The 25,162-nt window shown below is 47.8% G+C and overlaps 1 protein-coding gene across 2 annotated transcripts in view; it reads right to left on the bottom strand.

Moving 5' to 3' along the window:
* The window catches only part of ADCY8 (adenylate cyclase 8), a 367,020-nt gene that overhangs the window by 12,372 nt on the left and 329,486 nt on the right, over nt 1-25,162 (bottom strand). For both annotated transcript variants that reach the window (XM_063921272.1, XM_063921273.1), the window contains 3 exons: nt 20,818-20,990; nt 6,007-6,088; nt 1,703-1,861 (listed from right to left, as the gene is read on the bottom strand). In XM_063921272.1, coding sequence (XP_063777342.1) covers nt 1,703-1,861; nt 6,007-6,088; nt 20,818-20,990 — 414 coding nt within the window. The remainder of the gene's footprint in view (nt 1-1,702; nt 1,862-6,006; nt 6,089-20,817; nt 20,991-25,162) is intronic.

Here is a 25,162-nt window from a genome sequence, read left to right as displayed (position 1 = left end):
CTCAGTTAAATCCTATTAAGGGCTATGAATATATACAGTAGATGGGCATCCATAATTTGATAAAAATGTGCTCTAAGAAACTCATGCTTTTTCTAAAAGTCAGATTTAAAAAAAAATTATAATCTTTTTTGCAGAATTTCTAAGTGTGGGCTTGTCGCCCAATCTACCCAGTTCTGGAGTCACATGAAAATGATAAGACCTCATATTCTGAGATGTTATTACTTAAATGTGAAACACATAAGTGAAGATGACAGATTTTAATATTTTTAGCTTGCATTCAATGGGGGGAATTCAAATGTTTGAAAAGTCAGTTGGGTGTCGTTTTTTTCCTATCTAATAGACAGGGAAACACAGACACCCAACCGACTTTTGTTTTCACACATTTGAATCTCCCCCAATGAGTCCCCCATGGGTTCTGTTACTCCGTACAGAGGAGAAAGAACAAACAACGAGAAGTGTAATTACAAACGGATACAGACAATTCCACAACTGTACATAAATACATATTACAATACGCAGTTAACATACTGTAATTATGCAGAGAAAACTGATGGGAGGGGAAACTGCTGATAAGAGCTTACAATCTATAAGGGTTAGGGTTGGACAAGGAAAGAAGTAGAGGAGAGATTGGGGGGGGGGGGACTGGTGGGTACACACTGGCCGATATATCGGCCGCTCTATTGAACGGCCGATATATCGCGGGTCCGTCGGCCAGTGTGTACGGGCGATGTCTGTGAACTCCGTAGTTCACAGACATATCGCGTCGGCCCCCCAGCACAGCCGACGGACAATATATCTACCGATATATTGGCGCATCGCTGTGTGTGTACGGGCCACCAGCCGCCCGCCCGTACACATGCTGCGGCGACGGGCCGTGATTGACAGCTGAAGTGGGCGGGAGTGTGTACAGGCCCGCCCAGTTCATGACGTCAGTCCCCGACGGATCGGGCAGTGTGTATGCACAGCACACTGCCCGATCCATCCATAGATATATCTGCCGATCAAGTGATCGTCAGATATATCTATCAGTGTGTACCCACCTTAAGGAGGAGGGGTTGGCAACCTAAAAAGCAAACAGAATAAAGGGTCTATTCATGAAGCAGTGAAAAGAGTGCAGAAAAGGGCCAGTGGAAAGGTTGCCCAATCAGCTTTGAAGGACGCCTTTATCAATTACATTCTATAAAATGTAAGGAAGATGCTGATTGGTTGCCATGGGCAACTTCTCCACTGGTCTGTGTCTCCACTGTTTTCACTGCTTCATGAATCGACCCCTAAGTTTTAAGGACACGTTTGAAAGTTGTAAGGCTGGATGAAAGTCAAAGTCATTTGTAGATAGGTCCACAAATGTAGGTGTAATTCGATTTTACAGGTGAGTCAATCGTTATGGAGTCAGCATTTCGGTGATAGACTGGTTGCTATAGGCAACGCCACCACGTTACCTTTTTAGAACCTTTAGTAAATCTGCTTACAGCCTGTCACAGCTCAGCAGCAGCAAGGCATGCCCCCTCCCCTGGCATGAACACCCTCTCACCCACCCCCTCCACTTGTTTCACACTGGTAAGGAGCAGTAGTAGCGAAGGGTGGATGTGCTTTCGAGATGTGCTACGCACTTACCCCCATAAAGAAGCAATAGAACTTCCCGAGGTTTGTAAATAACCGTTACAGTCACTTTATATGTACCAATCGCTCCCAAAACAATTACCTCATTATCTCTGTCCTTCTCCAGGAAGTGGCGGGCCACGTGGCTTGGGAGAATGTTTCTCAGCATATTCTCATTGTGTTCCCTCAGTTCCGTCATTTCGTTGATTTCTTCTTTGGCCTGAACCCGCCACAAAAAATCAAGTCTTGCGGTGTATTCTAGCTGTAAATCAATGTAAGCATTACAATAATGATATACCGTAAATGCACCATAAACAACGTAAACATTAACGGTACCGCCAGTCTCAGGTATTGTTGAGGAGTGCAAATTGTTTCAGGTCGGCGGCACCGGAAAGGCTTTTCTACAGAAAAGGTAGTAGAGATGAGGAGTGTGCTGTGAAGAGAGGTCGCACTGACTGACAAAATGAATGGTTTCAATAAGTATTTCTTAGTATTATAATAATAATAATAATAGACAAATTAGTCTATACGGTAATATAGGCCGGTGTTTTCACGCTGCCGGGTCCAATGAGGCTGTGCCCGAGTACCCAGCCACTGGCCTTGGCACACCCAGGAAACGGGACCGAGATGCCCCATTTTTAAAACGTTCTCCTTGCGTCACCACTTCCAGCTCTCTCCACTGATCTATAGTCCCGACTCTCAGCAGGACGATAGCAGGACATCTGCTCGGCACAGCAATTTAGCATGCCCGCTACTCTAAAGGTCCAATGCTCTACTAGGCAAGGTCATTTTGATAATTAGGAAAAAAGGTATTTGCCCTGAGTCCCATATGGACAAATAAAATATGTTATATCACAGACCCGATGTAGGGGCCTAATTCAGACCTGATCGTTCACTAGGGGTTTTTTGCACTGCTGCGAACAGACGGTCGCGAACGCATGTGCAGCCGAGCAGTACAAAAAAGTTTTGTGCAGTTTCTGAGTAGCCCAGGACTTACTCAGCCGCTGCGATCACATCAGCCTGTCCGGGACCGGAATTGACGTCAGACACCCGCCCTGCAAACACTTGGACACGCCTGCGTTTTTCCAAACACTCCCAGAAAACGGTCAGTTGCCACAAACAAATGACTTCTTTCTGTCAATCTCCTTGCAATCGGCTGTGCAAATGGATTCTTCATACAATCCATCGCCCAGCAACGATTCCCTATGTAGCCGTACGACGCGCCTGCGCATTGTGGTGCATAAGCATTCACAGTTCTGACCTGATCGCAGCGAAAAATCCTAGCATGTGATTAGGTCTGAATGGTTTTGCCCATTTGCTAACAAATTTGCTGCTGCGATCAGGTCTGAATTAGGCCCAATGTTTTGCCTATAGAGAGTATTACACTTTACTGAATAAAACGTTGGATATTTCAGCATGACTTTTGAATGTTGGGCAGTTATTTTAGCAGACATTCAATAATTAACTTTTTTTTTTTTTTACTTTGACACTTTGGTCTTTACTCTGGCTTGGCCAATTATCGTGCGGATGAAATTATCTATTGCTATTTCTCTGGGACAGCGTAAACTGTTTTTCATTTTTCTCTCTGGCCTACAAGTATTGAATTAGTCCTTCTGCAGAAGCGCTCAGCTCATCTAATGGCTGAAGACACGTTTCTTCCTGCATTAGATAATAAGGTTACATTGCTCTTTCGCCGTGGACTATTGCTCGATACAAGACTTTTGTTTCTACCTCGATTCCCTGATCTATCTGAATGAATTTCCGTGATCCTTGCCAGCAGATGCTATATTTAGCCCAGCTGCAATTAACAATTTCTCAGCGAATCCCTGAACGACTATTACCAGCCACAGCAGAAGAGCCGGCTTTTTGTTATTTTGCCTGTTTTGTTACTGTTTTACGTTTTATTATGTTGAGCTGTTTTCTATGAAATGAAATCTCATGAATAGCCAGGCTTGTAACCATGGCGAGTTACACAGACACATCAAAGGATATCTATCACAGGACTGTTGTCATGATATACTCCATGCAGCGCGAGACGTCTGGCGCAACTGAGGGAAGCTTACTGTATTTTTATTTCAATTTTGCAATCGTCATACATCAGATTGACCAGCGCAATCCAGCAATGTAGTTCTGGGGCTCACAGTTGTTTCATTATGCAAATAAAAGGCAAATTTTGAGCGAGAAAGGCGCTCAGTCCAGCAGTCGTCCAGGACCTAGTTTGCTGACAGGGACTATTTGCCATGACTACAGTCGTAGTAGATGAGGCCATCTCTGTATATAACTAAACCAATCCATAGTTTTATGTATCCTCAGATTGCCCTATAAACCCCTCCTCCCCCGTCTTCAAACTCTGCCAGTGATGCCATGTTAACACTGAGGGGCCAACGCAAAGTTGAACGCAAGCCGGTTTTGCGCGATGGATCTCGGCTGGGCACGCACACGTCTAGGGGGATTCAAAGTCGTATGTGAGGGGGTCTATTCATGAAGCAGTGAAAAATGTAGAGAAGTGAGCCTGTGGAGAAGTTGTCCATGGCAACCAATCAGCTGCTCCGTACAATTGTATAGTATGCAAATGATAAATGTTACTTCAATGCTAATTGGTTGCCATGGGCAACTTCTCCTCTGTCTCACTTCTCACACTTTTCACTGCTTCATGAATAGACTCCTCAGTGTACTTGGGCAGATCTGGCAGTTTTCATTCAGACCCAAGTCCAGGGATGTAGCAATCACTGGGGTTGTAGCACAATATTATCCTTTTTTGGGTGGTACTGTGATCTGCTCTGGAGACTCAGAGCGGGGCCCCCACCGCACACGCTGCACCCCATTTTCTAAATACTCACCCCTCCGGAGTCCCGTGGCGACGTCCACGGCGGTATTAAAACTCTGTAAAAATGTCCCAGCGGCCATTTTCACGGAGTTCTGCACATGCGCAGTAGAGAAATCTCAGGGAAAATGGCCGCCACGCCAATTTCCCGGAGATCTGCGCATGCGCAGTAGAGTCTGAGCGCTCTAGTGCTCAGACTCTCAGCACTGCCAGCAGAGAGGAGGGGGCCCGAACGACGGAGGCTGCACGCGGGCCTCCTCCTCTCTTAAAGCGCCCCTGAAACAGTGCCAATGCTTGCGAGTGATGGCCAGTCTAAGCCAAATAGGCTCAAGGCTCATGCATCAGTCCTCGCTCATGTTCGGAAGGTCACGATGGAGGCCCCCAGGGTGTAAGACTAGAAGCACCATAAGACAGGCGATCGCACATGCATAACTCAAAACATCGCCTCGGAGGAAAATGGGACTCTGGGTGCGCCGAAGGCAGGCCTGCTTGAAAAAGTGGCGGAGCCTCGCTAGAAAGGGAACAAAGCCTTGTGACAAACCCCTGTTGCATCACTGTGGGGACTTGTCTAGCACTCTTGGAGGGATACATACGTACTCCCGGAGGATGGTACGCCGGCTATCAGTATCCTGAGCGGCATCCTGCCCGCCAAAATGCCGGCAGCTGCGTTTACCACAGGTTGTATTTCCACTCTATGGGTGTCGTGGGCACCCACGAGTGGGAATAGCCCGTGTGCGCTGGTATTTCGGCTGTCAGTATTTTCTTGAAGTTGATGGGCTGCCCCCAGGCTCTCCCTGTACTGTGAATAGATGTCGCACACATGAACATGGTAACAGTTGCTTCCCTCAAACTCCCCCCTCCCGCCACCCCCCCCCCCCCCCCCCTGTGTCCACACACTACGGCCAGCAGGTACAGCGGCACAGTCCCAGAAAAGTGGACAGTTGGGAGGTATGCATGTGGTATTGTATATACAAAAAGGTATAGTTAGTATAATAGAAGCTATTACATGACATTTAGCATTCATGCCTCCTGGGTTGCTGCTTTACTGCAGCTGATTGGCTGGTACTTTATCTCTTTCCACATTATCTCCCTCCAAGGCTTAATACACAGACTCCTTTGTCTTCTCCTTCCCGCAACGGTGGCCGGTGCAGCAAAGATTTTCTTTATTTGCGTCTCGTGCCATATGGCGCAATAAGGATGGGAGCACGAGGACACATCAGTAGTTTTCGTCTGAGATGATCAAGTTATATAGAGGTTCCCAATCATACTAACACATGGAGAAATATGCCCGAATTAGGTGTTTTCTATGCAGACTATTATATACACAGTAGATTATACTGTTCTGTTATCTATCACAGTCCGTCGCTGTGATTTAGTGTTGTTTAGGCTTTATTATGTAGCCCTCAGTGCATGAATTTGGATGACATATAATAGAGTCTTGTCCTCGCGTTGTCTTGGATTGTAAACCTATTACAAGTGTTCCGGAAGAGGCCAGTTCAATCACCTGAGCGGCGGTGACATTTTTAAAGCAATTTCATAATAAAATGCCAGAGAGTCGGACCAAATGGAAGTGTTTTCCTTACCTGCTGTCCGTGATAGAACACAGCCAGGAGGAACATAGCCATTAGCAGCAGCGAAGCCTCTTTTGTCCCCAGGAAGTCTGTGCTGCAAAGAGATAAAAGGGCAAGCTGATATTTTATCAGTCTAACAATGTAGCTTGTAGTCAGCGCAAGAGCCAGTCAGTAATGCGGCACTCAGGATTCACTGTGTGGGCGGCTGCTGAGCCTGTTTATTCTATATTACTTACTCACCATTTCACAAGCAGCGAATCTGCAGGAAACCTGATTGCCCACATCCTAGGAGAAGCAGGTGCTAACTTCCCCCCACATATTCATATGTGCTACGTTACACTTCTTCTTTCAAATGGATTTCACAAGATTTCATTTTTTATTCTGTTTATTACGCAATATAATGGAACACAGTAACGCAAACAGCCTACAACATCATTAAAACCACGTAATATATAACTAGTGCTGACAAAGTGGTGCTGAAACGAAAAACTATTATGTGCAAATGAGAACAGTCACACGAATACAGTACAGGTGTGATATTTATAGCAGCATATAGATAAGATCATGGTGATAACAAATGTAGAACATACAGTATGTGCAAAAATAAACACGTAAGGGGATGCTGTTACAATCCAGACAGTCAGGATCCCAGTGCACGATATACCGGCACCGGAATGCTGACACACACACGCCGGAATGCCGACGATGGAATCCTGAAAGGGGACAGGACGCCGACGCCGGAATCCCAAGCATCATGATCCTGATCGTCAAAACAGCGAGACGGGTAAGTACTACGCCGGGGATGGGTGGGTGTTAGGTTTAGGTGACCCACCGGGGGACTTAGGGTTAGGGTGCGGGAACGGGGTGGGGGGGTGGGGTTTAGATTTAGGGTGCGGGGAGGGGGGTTAGGCTGTGCTGGAGGGAGATTAAGGTTAGGCACCTGAAAGGGAGGGTTAGGGTAGAGTAAGGGGAGGGTTAGGCTGTTTACCACCCCTTTTTGAGATTTCACGTGTCAGGATGCCGCTGTCAGTCTCCTGAACACAGGCATGCCGACAGCCGGCATTTTATACCCAACCCCCATGTAAGCAGGGGAGGGTAGAAGAAAAGGGGAGCAGAAAAAAAGAGGGCGGAGGGACCTGAAGGCAGTCATGTGATAAATTCATCAGTGAGTTTGAACAGGGAGAAAACGAAGGTTTAGGTCGACAAAGTAACCCGTCCAATGTGTCCAGATTCTTATAAAGTGAATTGGCGTACAATGAATCACTGAAGTGTCTTCCACTCAGCATTAATAGTGGCTGGGAGTGAAGGAGGAGTGCTGGATTTCCAGTGAAGCAATTTGGCCTTTAGCTGGGATTAATATATGGGTGATCAATTTAAATGTTGATTTCGGGGTGTGAGGAATGGATCACACTAGGAGGGTATACTGGGGGGAAGCTGGTATTCAACACCAATTATTTTTCTAAATAAATCATGAACCTCCGTCCAATAGAGTCATATACTGGAGGCAAGACCACCTAATGCGCAGCAGGGATTACTTCTGGCCACATAAACGCCAACACAATACTGCAGCAGCTGGATAAATAGAGAGAAGGCGAGTGGGTACAAGACAGCATTGAGCATATGACAAACAAGTGCCAAAGGATGGTACTCGTGCCAGGTGCACACTAAGCTTCCAATGTGTATATGTACGCCTGGCGGAGTTGCAGGAAGTGCAGGTGTTAAGCTTTGTTAATTGACAATGCCAAAGTACACGTCCTAACCTATATATATATATATATATATATATATATATAAAATACAACAATTCCACATCTGTTGTTTATCTCTTATCCCTAAGAATGAAATTGGTCATTCTTGCAGCGGTCTATATGGGAAAGAAGCTCGGTGTAATGAGAACAGATGGCTGCAAATCTCTTTACTTGACCTAAGATAGGTGCAAAGCTAATACATGAAGTTCTATTAGCTGGGGGGTCAATTAAACCTTGCAAGACACACGCCTGCTGACATACTGTACATCTGTGCACTATATATGGACACGTTGTTACTGTTCTCAGCCTACACTTGCCCATACCCTGCTGGCGTATTTATAATGGATGCAGTGTGTGTGGTGCACACGGCCCCTGGTGGCCCGCACTGCACCTATTTTTTTCAATACTAACCCTCCAGAGTCCCCTTCGGCAGCAGCAGCGCTGCAACAATCACCAGGAAAATGTTGCAGCGTCACCAGAGGAGGGGGCTCAGACGGAGACTGTACCTGGGATTCCTCCTCTCTATATGCGCCCCTGTCCATTCCCCCAATATTCTTGCTTTTTGGCTGAAGAGTCACGCTTTTTGAGCACTGGCCTGCCATCCCACGCTCCCTTACTGCCTTAAGTCTTCACCCCCTTTTCGGGCATGTGCTGGCTCCCTCTTCCCACCTCCCATAAGTTCTTGCTAATATGCTAAACACTCGGTATGGATATTTGCGTTTGGTATAGGTACCCATGTACAGTGCAACAATGCTGTAAATCTGGATAAAAAAACAACAGACAGACATGCAACCCTAAATGAGCCCCAGTGGGTGTGGGAGAAAGTGCGTATCAAGTCTGTATGTACGGCTCCTGCAGCAGTAGGTGCTTGTGTTAGATGTATTATCAGTTGCATGCCCATTATTTGACTCTGCATACTGCCGACTGTGTGGTTATCTGACAACCCGTTCCTCACCTGCCGTTACTGCCCATCCCTCCTCCGGCTGTCTGCTTGCTGCTCTGGCCATTCTGTTTCTGACTATTCCCTTCTTATCGTAACTCCCGGCATTCAGCTTGCTTGTGCCATCCTTACCCCCTCAATACATCTAGTTTGTGCACTGTCAGCTGCTGCCTGAGGTTCCTTAAAGCAAAGACAATTACCACTTGCTGGAGTCCCTAGTAAGGACCAATTGCTTATTAGACTTCCTGCACCAGGTGAGCCAGCATTAGACTTCCTGCTAGCATGGTAGGGCCACACTCACAGTTTGCTGACGGTTCCTGTGCCGACTCAGAATGAGTGCTGAGACAGGAGGTGAACTAGGACAATATCATTCAGTTTCTCCAAGGATTTTCCACCTACACAGAATTGTTACAGCATCGCTTCTGTGGGTTCCATAGTGCCAAGTGCTACTGCTGCCAATGCCAGCTCTTGCAGTTCAGCTCCAGCTTACTGCCTTCATCTCAGACTGTGCCAAGGTTGAATATGTTACTGTATAGCCTCTCTGATAAGGTTCTTGTTTGAAAAACAAATGTTCCTTTTCTATATGACACTTCTGCCTTTCGGAAAGTCTATGACAAGCCTGGCTGGGTATCCTCTGTCTCAGCACGTCTGTTCTGTCAGTGCACCATCCATTTCCGAGCACTGGCATTAGAGCTTGGCTGGCACAGTGCAGCATTGGCAGTCGGCTCCTGGCAAACTCGCTCAGGGAAATATCGGATGAGATTCTGTATTCCATCATTCATCGCTGACATTACCAATAATAACAAAGAGAATGCACCTGAAATCATCTGTCCGCTTCAGTTGGCACAAAATGTTCATAGACTTCTGGTTGTGGTGGAACCCAATGCAGGTGTAGAAGAAGAGGAATGCTATTGCAGGTGATCTCTTGGTGTTTGCCTGTACTCTGGCAGCAAAGGACACTCTGGTGTTTGCCAAAATCAGTAAATGGCAAAGAGCAGTTTCCATAGCGACTGTCCCAGGCACTGATGGGTTCCTTATCTTCTACAGTCACTCTACTAGGTTTGGTCTCATATTCTGAAATACCATGGCCTTTTAGGATTTAAAGGGCTGCTGGTTACTTTATTGAACAAAAGTGTTGGATTCCTTTAGTTCCTTTTGAGTTGCCGTTTTACATGGCGGTCAGTGACGGAAATGTCCTGTAAGATCTATATGGATCAAGAGTGTTCCCCCTAACTTACAAATTGTGGTCAAGTCCTACATTGGAATTCTTTTAGTACCTACTAAAGAAAATATATAGTACTCATTCCATTAAATTGGCTATCTCAGATATCCAACCCTACGTCCCTTTGAATGTGCCATTGATCTATCTGCTGGTACCAGAAGTCATGTACAGTAACCATTTACAGTGATTACAGAAACCAAAGCCAAGTCCAAGGAAATTAGGGGGACTTGGTAAGAGCTTTCAGTCTTCCAAAATTTTTTTTTTATATAACAAATTAATCTCTATTGTTATGATTTACATAGATAACAATCTTGATTCATTTTTCGGATCTAGCTCTACACTGATTCCTTGTCAGATCTGATCTCCAAAAACACAGAGAAATTAGGTTGCGCATTAAACCTGAGAAATATACGTATGAACAACCACAAGTTCCATAACTGGGACTCATTATTTCTAAATTTGGCGTTCAATGAGACACTGAGAAATGAATAGGAATACTAAACTAGCAGCAACCTCAAAGACCTGAAAAGTACACAAAGTCCTTTGGGATTTGTTAATTATTACAAGTTGAGTCTCCAATATCCAAAACGCTTGGTACCAGAAGTATTTTGGATATCGTATTTTCTCTAACGTCCTAGTGGATGCTGGGGACTCCTTCAGGACCATGGGGAATAGCGGCTCCGCAGGAGACAGGGCACAAAAGCAAGCTTTTAGGATCACATGGTGTGTACTGGCTCCTCCCCCTATGACCCTCCTCCAAGCCTCAGTTAGGTTTTTGTGCCCGTCCGAGCAGGGTGCAATCTAGGTGGCTCTCTTAAAGAGTTGCTTAGAAAAAGTTTTTAGGTTCTTTATTTTCAGTGAGTCCTGCTGGCAACAGGCTCACTGCATCGAGGGACTTAGGGGAGAGAAGTGAACTCACCTGCGTGCAGGATGGATTGGCTTCTTAGGCTACTGGACACCATTAGCTCCAGAGGGAGTCGGAACACAGGTCTCGCCCTGGGGTTCGTCCCGGAGCCGCGCCGCCGACCCCCCTTGCAGATGCTGAAGATTGAAGAGGTCCGGAACCAGGCGGCAGAAGACTTTCAGTCTTCATCAGGTAGCGCACAGCACTGCAGCTGTGCGCCATTGTTGTCAGCACACTTCACACAGCGGTCACGGAGGGTGCAGGGCGCGGGGGGGGGGGGGGCGCCCTGGGCAGCAATGTATAATACCTGTATGGCGAAAAATACATCACATATAGCCCTTGAGGCTATATGGATGTATTTAACCCCTGCCAGATATCACAAACTCCGGAGAAGAAGCCCGCCGAAAAGGGGGCGGGGCCTATTCTCCTCAGCACACAGCGCCATTTTCCCTCACAGAAATGCTGGTGGGAAGGCTCCCATGCTCTCCCCTGCACTGCACTACAGAAACAGGGTTAAAACAGAGAGGGGGGGCACTGATTTGGCGATATGAATATATATTAAATGCTATAAGGGAGGAACACTTATATAAAGGTTGTCCCTATATAATTATAGCGTTTTGGTGTGTGCTGGCAAACTCTCCCTCTGTCTCCCCAAAGGGCTAGTGGGTCCTGTCCTCTATCAGAGCATTCCCTATGTGTGTGCTGTATGTCGGTACGTGTGTGTCGACATGTATGAGGAAAATGTTGGTGAGGAGGCGGAGCAAATTGCCTGTAATGGTGATGTCACTCTCTAGGGAGTCGACACCGGAATGGATGGCTTATTTATGGAATTACGTGATAATGTCAACACGCTGCAAGCCGGTTGACGACATGAGACGGCCGGCGAACAAATTAGTACCTGCCCAGGCGTCTCAAACACTGTCAGGGGCTGTAAAACGCCCATTTACCTCAGTCGGTCGACACAGACCCAGACACGGACACTGATTTCAGTGTCGACGGTGAAGAAACAAACGTATTTTCCTTTAGGGCCACACGTTAAGGGCAATGAAGGAGGTGTTACATATTTCTGATACTACAAGTACCACAAAAAAGGGTATTATGTGGGATGTGAAAAAACTACCTGTAGTTTTTCCTGAATCAGATAAATTAAATGAAGTGTGTGATGATGCGTGGGTTTCCCCCGATATAAAATTATTGGCGGTATACCCTTTCCCGCCAGAAGTTAGGGCGTGTTGGGAAACACCCCTTAGGGTGGATAAGGCGCTCACATGCTTATCAGAACAAGTGGCGGTACCATCTACAGATAGGGCCGTACTTAAGGAGCCAGCTGATAGGAGGCTGGAAAATATCCTAAAAAGTATACACACACATGCTGGTGTTATACTGCGACCAGCGATCGCCTCAGCCTGGATGTGCAGAGCTGAGGTGGCTTGGTCGGATTCCCTGACTAAAAATATTGATACCCTTGACAGGGACAGTATTTTATTGACTATAGAGCATTTAAAGGATGCATTTCTATATATGCGAGATGCGCAGAGGGATATTTGCACTCTGGCATCAAGAGTAAATGCGATGTCCATATCTGCAAGAAGATGTTTATGGACACGACAGTGGTCAGGTGATGCAGATTCCAAACGGCACAAAGATGTATTGCCGTATAAAGGGGAGGAGTTATTTGGGGTCGGTCCATGGGACCTGGTGGTCACGGCAACTGCTGGAAAATCCACCGTTTTTTACCCTAAGTCACATCTCTGCAGAAAAAGACACCGTCTTTTCAGCCTCAGTCCTTTCGTCCCTATAAGAGTCATATCTGCCCAGGGATAGAGGAAAGGGAAGAAGACTGCAGCAGGCAGCCCATTCCCAGGAACAGAAGCCCTCCAACGCTTCTACCAAGTTCTCAGCATGACGCTGGGACCGTACAGGACCCCTGGATCCTACAAGTAGTATCCAAGGGGTACAGATTGGAATGTCGAGACGTTTCCCCCTCGCAGGTTCCTGTAGTCTGCTGTACCAATGTCTCCCTCCGACAGGGAGGCAGTATTGAAAACAATTCACAAGCTGTATTCCCAGCAGGTGATAATCAAAGTACCCCTCCTACAACAAGGAAAGGGGTATTATTCCACACTATATGGTGGTACTGAAGCCAGAAGGCTAGGTGAGACCTATTCTAAATCTGAAATATTTGAACACTTACAAAAGTTCAAATCCAGATGGAGTCACTCAGAGCAGTGATAGCGAACCGGGAAGAAGGGGACTATATGGTGTCCCGGGACATCAGGGATGCTTACCTCCATGTCCCAAAAATTTGCCTTTCTCACCGAGGGTACCTCAGGTTCGTGGTACAGAACTGTCACTATCAGTTTCAGACGATGCCGTTGGATTGTCCAAGGCACCCCGGGTCCTTACCAAGGTAATGACCGAAATGAGGATTCGTCTTCAAAGAAAATGGACGACTTCCTGATAAGAACAAGGTCCAGAGAACAGTTGGAGGTCGGAGTAGCACTATCTCAAGTAGTTCTACGACAACACGGGTGGATTCTAAATATTCCAAAACCGCAGTTGTTCCGACGACACGTCTGCTGGTCCTAGGGATGATTCTGGACACAGTCCAGAAAAAGGTGTTTCTCCCAGAGGAGAAAGCCAGGGAGTTATCCGAGCTAATCGGGATCCTCCTAAAACCAGGAAAAGTGTCAGTGCATCATTGCACAAGAGTCCTGGTAAAAATGGTGGCTTATTACGAAGCGATTCCATTCGGCAGATTTCACGCAAGAACTCTTCAGTGGGATCTGCTGGACAAATGGTCCGGATCGCATCTTCAGATGCATCAGCGGATAACCCTATATCCAAGGACAAGGGTGTCTCTCCTGTGGTGATTACAGAGTGCTCATCTTCTAGAGGGCCGCAGATTCGGCATTCAGGATTGGGTGCTGGTGACCACGGAGGCCAGCCTGAGAGGCTGGAGAGCAGTCACACAGGGAAAAAAATTTCCAGGGAGTGTGATCAAGTCTGGAGAATTCTCTCCACATAAATATACTGGAGCTAAGAGCAAATTTATAATGCTCTAAACTTAGCAAGACCTCTGCTTCAAGGTCAGCCGGTATTGATCCAGTGGGATAACATCACGGCAGTCGCCCACGTAAACAGAAAGGGCGGCACAAGAAGCAGGAGGGCAGTGGCAAAACTGCAAGGATTTTTCGCTAGGCGGAAAATCATGTGATAGCACTGTCAGCAGTGTTCATTCCGGGAGTGGACGACTGGGAAGCAGACTTCCTCAGCAGGCACGACCTCCACCCGGGAGAGTGGGAACTTCATCGGGAAGTTTTCCGCATGATTGTGAACCGTTGGGAAAGACCAAAGGTGGACATGATGGCATCCCGCCCGAACAAAAAACGGGACAGGTATTGCGCCAGGTCACGAGACCTTCAGGCGATAGCTGTGGATGTCCTGGTAACACCGCGGGTGTAACAGTCGGTGTATGTGTTTCCTCCTCTGCTTCTCATAACCAAGGTATTGAGAATTATAAGACGTAGAGGAGTAAGAACTATACTCGTGGCTCCGGATTGGCCAAGAGGGACTTGGTACCCGGAATTTCAAGAGATGCTCACAGAGGACTAATGGCCTCGGGAGCTAAGAAGGGACTTGCTTCAGCAAGTACCATGTCTGTTCCAAGACTTACCGCGGCTGCGTTTGATGGCATGGCGGTTGAACGCCGGATCCTAAGGGAAAAGGCATTCCGGAAGAGGTCATACCTACCCTGGTCAAAGCCAGGAAGGAGGTGACCGCACAACGTTATCACCACATGTGGTGAAAATATGTTGCGTGGGTGAGGCCAGGAAGGCCCCACGAAGAAATTTCAACTAGGTCGATTTCTGCACTTCCTGCAAACAGGAGTGTCTATGAGCCTCAAATTGGGGTCCATTAAGGTTCAAGTTTCGGCCCTGTAGATTTTCTTCCAGAAAGAATTGGCTTCAGTTCCTGAAGTCCAGACATTTGTCAAGGGAGTATTGCATATACAGCCCCTTTTGTGCCTCCAGTGGCACCGTGGGATCTCAACGTAGTGTTGGGATTCCTCAAATCATATTGGTTTGAACCGCTCAAATCTGTGGATTTGAAATATCTCACATGGAAAGTGACCATGCTGTTGGCCCTGGCCTCGGCCAGGCGAGTGTTAGAATTGGCGGCTTTGTCTTACAAAAGCCCATATTTGATTTTCCATTCGGACAGGGCAGAACTGCGGACTCGTCCCCAGTTTCTTCCTAAGGTGGTGTCAGCATTTCACCTGAAACAACCTATTGTGGTGCCTGCGGCTACTAGGGACTTGGAGGACTCCAAGTTGCTAGACGTTGTCAGGGCCCTGAAAATATATATATATATATAATTCCAGGACGGCTGGAGTCAGAAAGTCTGACTTGCTGTTTATATTGTATGCACCCAAAAAGCTGGGTGCTCCTGCTTCTAAGCAGACTATTGCTCGTTGGATTTGTAGTACAATTCAGCTTGCACATTCTGTGGCAGGCCTGCCACAGCCAAAATCTGTAAATGCCCATTCCACAAGGAAGGTGGGCTCATCTTGGGCGGCTGCCCGAGGGGTCTCGGCTTTACAACTTTGCCGAGCAGCTACGTGGTCAGGGGGGAACACGTTTGTAAAATTCTACAAATTTGATACCCTGGCTGAGGAGGACCTGGAGTTCTCTCATTCGGTGCTGCAGAGTCATCCGCACTCTCCCGCCCGTTTGGGAGCTTTGGTATAATCCCCATGGTCCTGACGGAGTCCCCAGCATCCACTAGGACGTTAGAGAAAATAAGATTTTACTTACCGATAAATCTATTTCTCATAGTCCGTAGTGGATGCTGGGCGCCCATCCCAAGTGCGGATTGTCTGCATTACTTGTACATAGTTATTGTTACAAAAATCGGGTTATTATTGTTGTGAGCCATCTTTTTTTAGAGGCTACTTCTTTGTTATCATACTGTTAACTGGGTTCAGATCACAAGTTGTACGGTGTGATTGGTGTGGCTGGTATGAGTCTTACCCGGGATTCAAGATCCTTCCTTATTGTGTACGCTCGTCCGGGCACAGTACCTAACTGAGGCTTGGAGGAGGGTCATAGGGGGAGGAGCCAGTACACACCATGTGATCCTAAAAGCTTGCTTTTGTGCCCTGTCTCCTGCAGAGCCGCTATTCCCCATGGTCCTGACGGAGTCCCCAGCATCCACTACGGACTATGAGAAATAAATTTATCGGTAAGTAAAATCTTATTTTTCTGTATTTTGGAATAATTGCATACCATAATGAGATATCTTGGGGATGGGACCCAAGTCTAAGAACAGAATGCATTTATGTTTCATATACAGCTTACATACACAGCCTGAAGGTAATTTTATATAATATTTTTTAATAATTGTGTTTATTAAACAAAATTTGTGTCCACTGAACCATCAAAAGCAAAGGAATCACTGTCTCAGTCGCACTCAAAAAATTCAGCTTTTCGGAATATTCCGTATTTCAGATTTTTGGATACGGGAGACTCAACCTGTATCGGTAACTTATCATTAAACTAACTCCATCAATGATTGCAACTTACCGAAAAGCGGCAAATTCAGAGTGAAATATGCCTTACAGTTCTTAAAGAACACAGGGGGTCATTCAGACCTGATTGCATGCTAGCTTTTTTTTGCAGCGGTGCGATCGGGTCTGAGCTGCGCATGCGTATGCTCCGCAATGCTCAGGCGCATCGGCCGCCGGCGATGGGGATCGTCGGACAGCGACGGATTTTATGAAGAAAGAGATCGCACCGGCGATCGCAAGAAGATTGACAGGAAGAGGCCATTTGTGGGTGTCAACTTACTATTTCTAGGGAGTGTCCGGAAAAATGCAGGCGTGCCCAGACGTTTTAAGAGAGGATTCCTGACGTCATCTATAGGCCGGATCACTGCAGCGGCTGAGTAAGTCCTGAGCTGTGCAGAGACTGCACAAGCGTTCGCACCCCTGCACATCAACTACACCATCCCCCTGTAGGCGGCAACTACCTGATCGCAGCACTGCAAAAAAAGCCTGCATGCGATCAGGGTTGAATCACCCCCATATTCTCTATGGCTGCTCTGCAAAAACATCCAGATACCATCCTGCCATTTTTGTTTGAAGTACTGTATATACCTCTTACTCGGGGTACGGACTGTCCTATGCCAATGCAGTGAAGTGGATAAAGGTACTCCAGGTGGTTTCTTTCCTACAAAATATCATCTGCTGAAAGAAACAACTTCACCTGCGATAGGAGAGAGTTGGCTGTATAGTTTGCAGTGGAAGAATTAACAAATATTCTATTAGGAAAACTCTGTCTCATTAACGTCTTTACAGATCACACTACAGTTCATTCTAAATGATCACCATGGTTCCAGCAATCTTAAAACAAACTACAGCAGCTCTCTCGTTCCTTTGGAACCATTATACATCACTCTTGAGTTATGGCTCTTGTAAAATCCCTCCACGGACAACTTGGTCTTTGCCCTAGGCTTCTGAACCTTCTTGGCATCCTCCACAAAGAGTCCACCACCTGCATCTGTTCTTCTTTAGCCTTGATATAACTTATGACAGGGTGGGTGATTCTTCTGTAAGATCTGGTGTACGGTTCTACAAGCAAATAAATATTAAGCTGGGCTATTCCTCTTCCCCAGTCTGGATTTCTGTATCTGCACTCTGCAATTGCTGGGGTGATTTGCTTGCCTGGGCAGAATGATGTTATTTGGGTGACTAGAATAAGTATGGTACAGGAGGGAGATCTTGAGTCATGGCTTCTGATATGCATGTCCCTTCCTTGGTAAATACAGTAGTTGAGGTATGCTATCTGTTGAAGCTAGACAGAAGAACCCAGAGATCATTCATTAGAGAGTAGGCACAGTAACAGGCAGAGACACCGAAAGGGGTGGGAGCGTGTTCTAGTTACCCGGAACCGGGCTTGCTGGAGGGGCTCTGCAGGGACCAGGACCCCCCCCCCCTTCCTCACGTTTCAGCTGGAAGCAGCTCTTCTGATTTATTCTGCTTTCTACCCTGTCAGCAGGTCCTAGATTTAAGAATGATCTCAGTGCACACTTCTGTTCTGGACAACACGTATGTTTTCTATTTAACACTGTGTATATCTAATTAACCAAGACTGACGTGACTAGTTGCTGACTGTCCTTATGCCCTGCTATCCGATTGCCAACTGGGCCTGCTTCAGGGCCTCTGCTGCAGATCCTAAACCATTTCCTATCTGGTTTGTGCACTGTCACAACTTAGGTTCTTTTTAGACGTTGCCACTTTGCTGAAACAATGTTGCTGCAAGATTTAAAGCAGTTAGGCCACAGAATGACAGATAAACTTTAAATGTGGACAGCTTAAAGGTAAAAAAGAAACCAATGCTTTCCAAGGCACAGGGCCGGCTCCAGGCATGTTCGACTAGAGCGGCCGCGAGGGGCGCCACCCTTAATGGGCGCCGCACGCTGCGGCCGCCATATTCCTGCCTGGAGCCAGCCTTCATTCAGTGTCCCGGCCGCTTGTGTGCGCGCTATGCAGCGCGCTGTGCGGCGCCGGCGTCTGACGTTAGACGCCGGAGCAGCGCGCATACAGAAGTGTTCATCCGTCCGCCCACGCCCACAGCAGTACTCCCCCTCCCGGCTCCCAGCACCGCAGTGACATGTAAGTGAATATCTGGCACTGTGGAGTCATAGCTGCACTGTGAGGGCGTTTATGTTTCTGGCACTGTGGGGGCATTTATGTTTCTGGTACTGTGGGGGCATATCTGCACTGTGGAGGCATTTATGTTTCTGGCACTGGGGGCATTTATGTATCTGGCACTGTGGGGGCATATCTGCACTGTGGGGGCTTTTATGTTTTGTGACACGGGGGGCATTTATGTATCTGGCACTGTGGGGGCATATCTGCACTGTGGGGGCATTTATGTTTCTGGCACTGGGGGCATTTATGTATCTGGCACTGTGGGGGCATATCTGCATTGTGGGGGCATTTATGTTTTGTGGCACGGGGGGCATTTATGTATCTGGCACTGTGGGGGCATATCTGCACTGGGGGCATTTATGTATCTGGCACTGTGGGGGCATATCTGCACTGTGGGGGCATTTATGTATCTGGTACTGTGGGGGCATATCTGCACTGTGGGGGCTTTTATGTTTTGTGGCACGGGGGGCATTTATGTATCTGGCACTGTGGAGGCATATCTGCACTGTGGGTGCATTTATGTTTCTGGCACTGGGGGCATTTATGTATCTGGCACTGTGGGGGCATATCTGCATTGTGGGGGCATTTATGTTTTGTGGCATGGGGGGCATTTATGTATCTGGCACTGTGGGGGCATATCTGCACTGGGGGCATTTATGTATCTGGCACTGTGGGGGCATATCTGCACTGTGGGGGCATTTATGTTTCTGGCACTGGGGGCATTTATGTATCTGGCACTGTGGGGGTATATCTGGCACTGTGGGGGCTTTTATGTTTTGTGGCACGGGGGGCACTTATGTATCTGGCACTGTGGGGTCATTTATGTATCTGGCACTATGGGGGCACTTATGTATCTGGCATTGTGGGGGCATTTATGTATCTGGCATTGTGGGGGCATTTATGTATCTGGCACTGGGGGCATATCTGCACTGTGTGGCCATTTATGTATCTGGCACTGCTGGGGGGCATGTCACGTGTAGCTGGCACTGCTGGGGGGCATGTCATGTGTAGCTGGCACTGCTGGGGGGCATATCATGTAGTGTATCTACTAGGCGTCTGTGGCTAGGCAATGTGTGTCTAACGTGCTCTGCCTGGCGCAAAGTGTATAGGAGGTTCTACCTGGTGCAATGTGTATTAGCTGCACTACTATGTGGTGTAGTGCGAATTGCCACTATTATGTGGTCATGCACCTTCCCCACGAAGCAACGCCCCTAAATTTTTGCTGCGCACTGTCCCTGCTTCTGCATGTGGGTGGAGGAGCACCAAGCATTACAGTATGTACATCATTTTGCCCTCCTAACTTCAAAATGTGCCCTCCTTGTGATCAGCACCCTGCCCTAAACCGTGAACACTATCATGTGTAGCTGGCACTGCTGGGGGGCATATTGTGTGTAGCTGGCACTGTTGTGGGGCATGTCATGTGTAGCTGGCACTGCTGCGGGGCATGCCATGTGTAGCTGGCACTGCTGCGGGGCATGTCATGTGTAGCTGGCACTGCTGCGGGGCATGTCATGTGTAGCTGGCACTGCTGGGGGTATATCATGTCTATCTGGCACTGCACATTGTGTATCTGGCACTATACTGGAGACATTATGTGTATCTGGCACTACACTGGAGACATTGTGTGTAAGGAACACTACTGTGGCTGTTCTGTGTAAGGCTGCTAATTGTGTGCATAGAGGGGGTGTGAAAATATATTTATTTATAGTTTTATAATATGAAGTTACGAGACCACGCCCACTTTCACAGAGGCCACGCCCACTTTCCCTGAGGCGCGCGCATAGGGGTTGGGGGGCGCTTTTACATTTTCTCGCTCAGGGTGCTAGTAGGCCTGGAGACGGCCCTGCCAAGGCATCCTGTTATTATTTTGGGGATACATATTTTGCACACATTTTTAGCGCTGCGCACGCTCAGTAGCTGAGCGCACACATCTATGGGCCATTCAGGATCATACACGTCTCAGTCACATCTGCATTTGTGGTGGCACGGTCATAAATGGGAGGCAATGGGGACTTTGCACGTAGGCTAAGTTTAGAGAGAGCGTGTAGGGGGCATGTAGGTAGCACTGCAGGCTACGCTGAGTTGTGCATATTCATAGATCCGTCTGCGGCCCTAGACCCCTCTTGTGATATCATGACATCACATGTGCAAGGGGCAGGGCTGTACGGGTAACGCAAGTGCTATTAAAGAAACGTTTGATATAATAGCATCATCTATAAACAATCACAAAGGAGACGACGTATTGTTACAGTGAGTAAATTACGGGACGAACATGAATCAACAAGTGGCACTTACTTCCCATTGTGATGAGAATTGTCATATCGTAGAAAGAGAGACGTATAAATGGTTTCTGTCAGTAGGGAATATATTGCTATCATAATTAGCAGCACCGCCAGCTTCAGGACGGAGTTGAGGCGCAGAAACACGGCGCAAGTCACCATCGCGAGGACACCGGTGAAGACAAAGTACTAAGGAAAGGAGAAAAAACAAACGACAATGGTTAAGTCTGAAACGGCATCATATATAAAGTGATCAAAGAGCACGTTTAGGGAGAGTGCTCTAGGATGCATCCTGCTGTACTTTTTGGGGGCTTAGAGTTTCTTCACTTAGGGTTTCTGGCTATAGTTGTGGCCAGGGGTTAAAGTGAGCCGGAACGGGCCGGAACTGCTTTCCGTCAGTTCCACCAGGAGACGGAACGCAGTTCCGCCTCCCCCGGCACACCTAACCCGATGTCCCGGGCGGCGCTGCAGGGAGATGCCGGGCGCCCGCTGAGATCGCGTTACCAGCGGGCGCCCGTCTCCCTCTCCGCAGCGGCAGCCGTAGGCAGGAGCTCAGTACTGAGCTCCGGCTTCCGGCTCTGTCAGTGCGCGCTATGGGAGAGACGTCATGACGTCTCTCTCATAGTGCAGAGGAGCGGGCGGCGAGAGAGGACTGCGGCGGGAGCGGGGCTAGGTAAGTATAGTTCTTCCCCCCCTCCCTCCCTCTCTCCCTCCCTCCCTCCCTCCCTCCCTCCTATATGTGTACCACAGGCGTTTCTACTGGGGGCCTTTACTACTGGGGCAAACTACAGAGGGGCAAACTACTGGGGGGCTCTAGTACTGGGGGCAAACTACTGGGGGCCTTTACTACTGGGGCAAACTACAGAGGGGCAAACTACTGGGGGGCTCTAGTACTGGGGGCAAACTACTGGGGGGCTTTACTGCTGGGGCAAACTACAAGGGGCATACTACTGGGGGGCAAACTACTGGGGCAAACTACAGAGGGGCAAACTACTGGGGGGCTCTAGTACTGGGGGCAAACTACTGGGGGCCTTTACTACTGGGGCAAACTACAGAGGGGCAAACTACTGGGGGGCTCTAGTACTGGGGGCAAACTACTGGGGGGCTTTACTGCTGGGGCAAACTACAAGGGGCAAACAACTGGGGGCATTACTACAAGGGGGCAAGCTACAAAGGGGCAAACTACTGGCAGCATTACTACTGTGGGCTAAACTACAAGGGGGCATAATTACATGAGCTAAACTACTGGGGGTATAACTACAAGGGGCCAAACTACTGGGGACATTACTAACTTTGGCAAACTACATGGGGGCTAAACTACAGGGGCTAAACAACTGGGGGCACAACTGCAGGGGGCATTACCACTGGGGGCTAAACTACATGGGGCAAACTACATGAGGGCAAAACTACTGGGGGCATTACCACTCAGAGGCTAAACTAGAGGGGGGGGAGTAAATTGCTGGGGTCATAACTGCAGGGGCATTACCAGTATGGGCATGACTACTGGGGCTAAACTACAGGGGCTAAACAACTAGGGGCAATACTACACAGGGGCATTACCATTAAGGGCATTACTGATGGGGTGCACAGCTAATGAGGGCATTGTAAAGGGGGCACTTCATAAGGGGCACTACTGTTGGGGGCATTGCATAAGGGGCAGTACTACTGTGGGCATTGTATAAGGGATGCTACTGCTGGGGGCATTACTGTATGGGCCGACAAAGAAGCTGCGTTCCCGGTCCGCCCTCCGTCGCTCCGCCCCTACCATCGCCGCCGCACTGGAAGCCCAGGTTCCAGACTCCCAGCTGCAGCGGATCTGGGACCAGGCCGGCTTTATTATCCCTGCCGCTGCATCGAGCTTCTGTGACCGCGGCACTTCTAGTTCAAATCTGTCGCTGATTGGCTGCCGGTCCGCAGCAGTTTTGAAATATTAGCGCCGTGGTCACAGGAGCTCGATGCGGCGGCAGGGATAATAAAGCCAGCCTGGTTCCAGATCCACTGCAGCCGCCCTCAGCCTCTACTGCCGCCCCGCCCTCGGACCTCTGCGCACCCACAGCCTCCTCCTCCGCACTATCTCCGAGGCCCACAGCCTCCACGTCACGCCTACCACAGCCTACTCATCCACAGCACCGCAGACCACCGCCGCTGCTAAACAGGTAATCTAACCTGCTGCCTTTCTCTCTCCCTAGTCCCTACTGTATTCCCCTGCTGTCACTTTCCATATCCCTGCTGTCACTTTCCATGTCCCTGCTGTCACTCTCCTTGTCACTCTGTCACTCTATAATGTGAATTTCGGCTCATTCTCTGTGCTATAATGTGAATTTTGGCTCATTCTGTGTGCTATAATGTGAATTTCGGCTCATACCGTGTGCTATAATGTGAATTTCGGCTCATACTGTGTGGTGTAATGTGAATTTTGGCTCATACTGTGTGGTGTAATGTGAATTTCGGCTCATACCGTGTGGTGTAATGTGAATTTGGCTCATACTGTGTGGTGTGGTGTAATGTGAATTTGGCTCATACTGTGTGGTGTAATGTGAATTTGGCTCATACTGTGTAGTGTAATATGAATGTGGTTCATACTGTGTGGTATAAATGTAAATTTCGGCTCATACTGTGAGCTATAATGTGAAAGGGGTCCTACTATTGTGGTGCATAATGTGTATAAGGGGTATATGGTGTGGTAAACTACACTGAAGGGCACGCCCCCTTTTGCGTGGCCACGCCCCCTTGTCAGGAGTGCGCGCGCCTTCGGCGCGCACATAATTGCACCCTTCACTTTTCCATACCCCCACTTCAAAATTTCCACTTGGGTACTACTACTGTGGGCATTATTACTATTGTGTGACCACGCCCCTTTCTTTTTGAGACCACACCCCCTTTTTGCTGCGCGCGCCGTAGGCGCGCGCAATACCTTTATTTCATGGGCGCCGTGCGGAGGGGGGTGAGTTCCACCACCTCTCTAGGACCACTTTAAGCACTGGTTGTGGCTACTTTGGTGTTCTTCCATTAACTGAAGCTGACGGTAAAATCGTTATAGGGTACGACTTAAGTTCCACATGTACTGTACATTGTCACCCTCCTCACTATCAGGGCAGTGACACTAGAAGGCTGATTGACATATAACTATTATTGTTTTGAATGCCATATGGTCTGGTCATTTCTCAGAAAAGGAGAATATGATGCCCTTCCATATGTTGGATCATGGCTGAAGGGAAGTACACTTATAGGGGGAATTCAATTAGCGAATGATCCCCTATAGTTGGCACTATCTGGGATTTTGTTTCACCTGCCAAGAGGGAAGTTATCCGGGAACTTATCCCAAATCTATGTGGTTTTCTCAAGGAAAGGGGTAATTAAAGGACATTAATTGAATTAATTGAACACCGGGCAAAAACCCCCCAGGAAAAAGACAGATTTTTCATGGAAAAATTTACTGTGACTAATTGAATTCCCCCCCTACCTTAACCTCAATGTATAATAGCGGTTATTCAGATGCGGAAGCAAATCAAAAAAAGCAAGCAACTAGGCAACCATGCTGCACTGCAGGTGGGGCAGATGTAACGTGCAGAGAAAGTAAGATTTGGGTAGGGTGTGTCCAAACTGAAATCTAAACTGCAGTGTCAAAATAAAGCTAACATTTGTGGGCTACATGCAAAAGCAGGCAGTATTTACCCTGCACAGAAACAATAAAAATGTATTTGCTCCCTTTGCATGGCAAAATCGTTTATTCCAGATACAAAGTGCTGTGCTTTCATTACTTCAGTTACACTGTACTTATGCGCAAACTACTGTGGACAGTTAATGGCGATTAATTGTAGTTTTAGATTTACTTCATTTCACCAGTAATAAGACCTGACATTTTGCCCTCACAGGTGACTAAATAAAAAAATCTCTGTCTTATGTTTTGATAAAAGCGATGAGAGATATTAACCAGTTACATTATCATCTGAACAGTGAATATGGAGTCACCTGTACATAATTCCATGTGATGGGTTCGGTGTGGGATCATGGCTGTCGGGATGCCACCGGTCACATGATCGACACCGACATCCCAACATTGAGAATGCTGACTGGGTAATTATTTTAGCCCTTCCCTGCCCCCTATCCTAATCCAGCTGGGGTGGCAGCTAGGGCAAAGACTTGGGAGGTGGTTACTACTGCTAACCCCTTCCCCCTCATGTGGTGCCCCTAACCCTATTCCCCCCCCCTTCCCCCGACCCTAACCCTAACAGGGACCCCGATACTTACCTTCGGTATGTTGGCGGTCAGTGTTCCGGTGCAGGGATTCTGAGTGGTGTCACCACTTAGGCTTGAGGGCTGTTTGCCACTTTTATTTTGGCTACTTTTCTCATCGTGGT

The sequence above is a fragment of the Pseudophryne corroboree genome, chromosome 5, assembly GCF_028390025.1.
Source record: "Pseudophryne corroboree isolate aPseCor3 chromosome 5, aPseCor3.hap2, whole genome shotgun sequence".
Taxonomy (NCBI): Eukaryota; Metazoa; Chordata; class Amphibia; order Anura; family Myobatrachidae; genus Pseudophryne; species Pseudophryne corroboree.
This window is presented reverse-complemented; position numbering and strand designations above follow the sequence as displayed.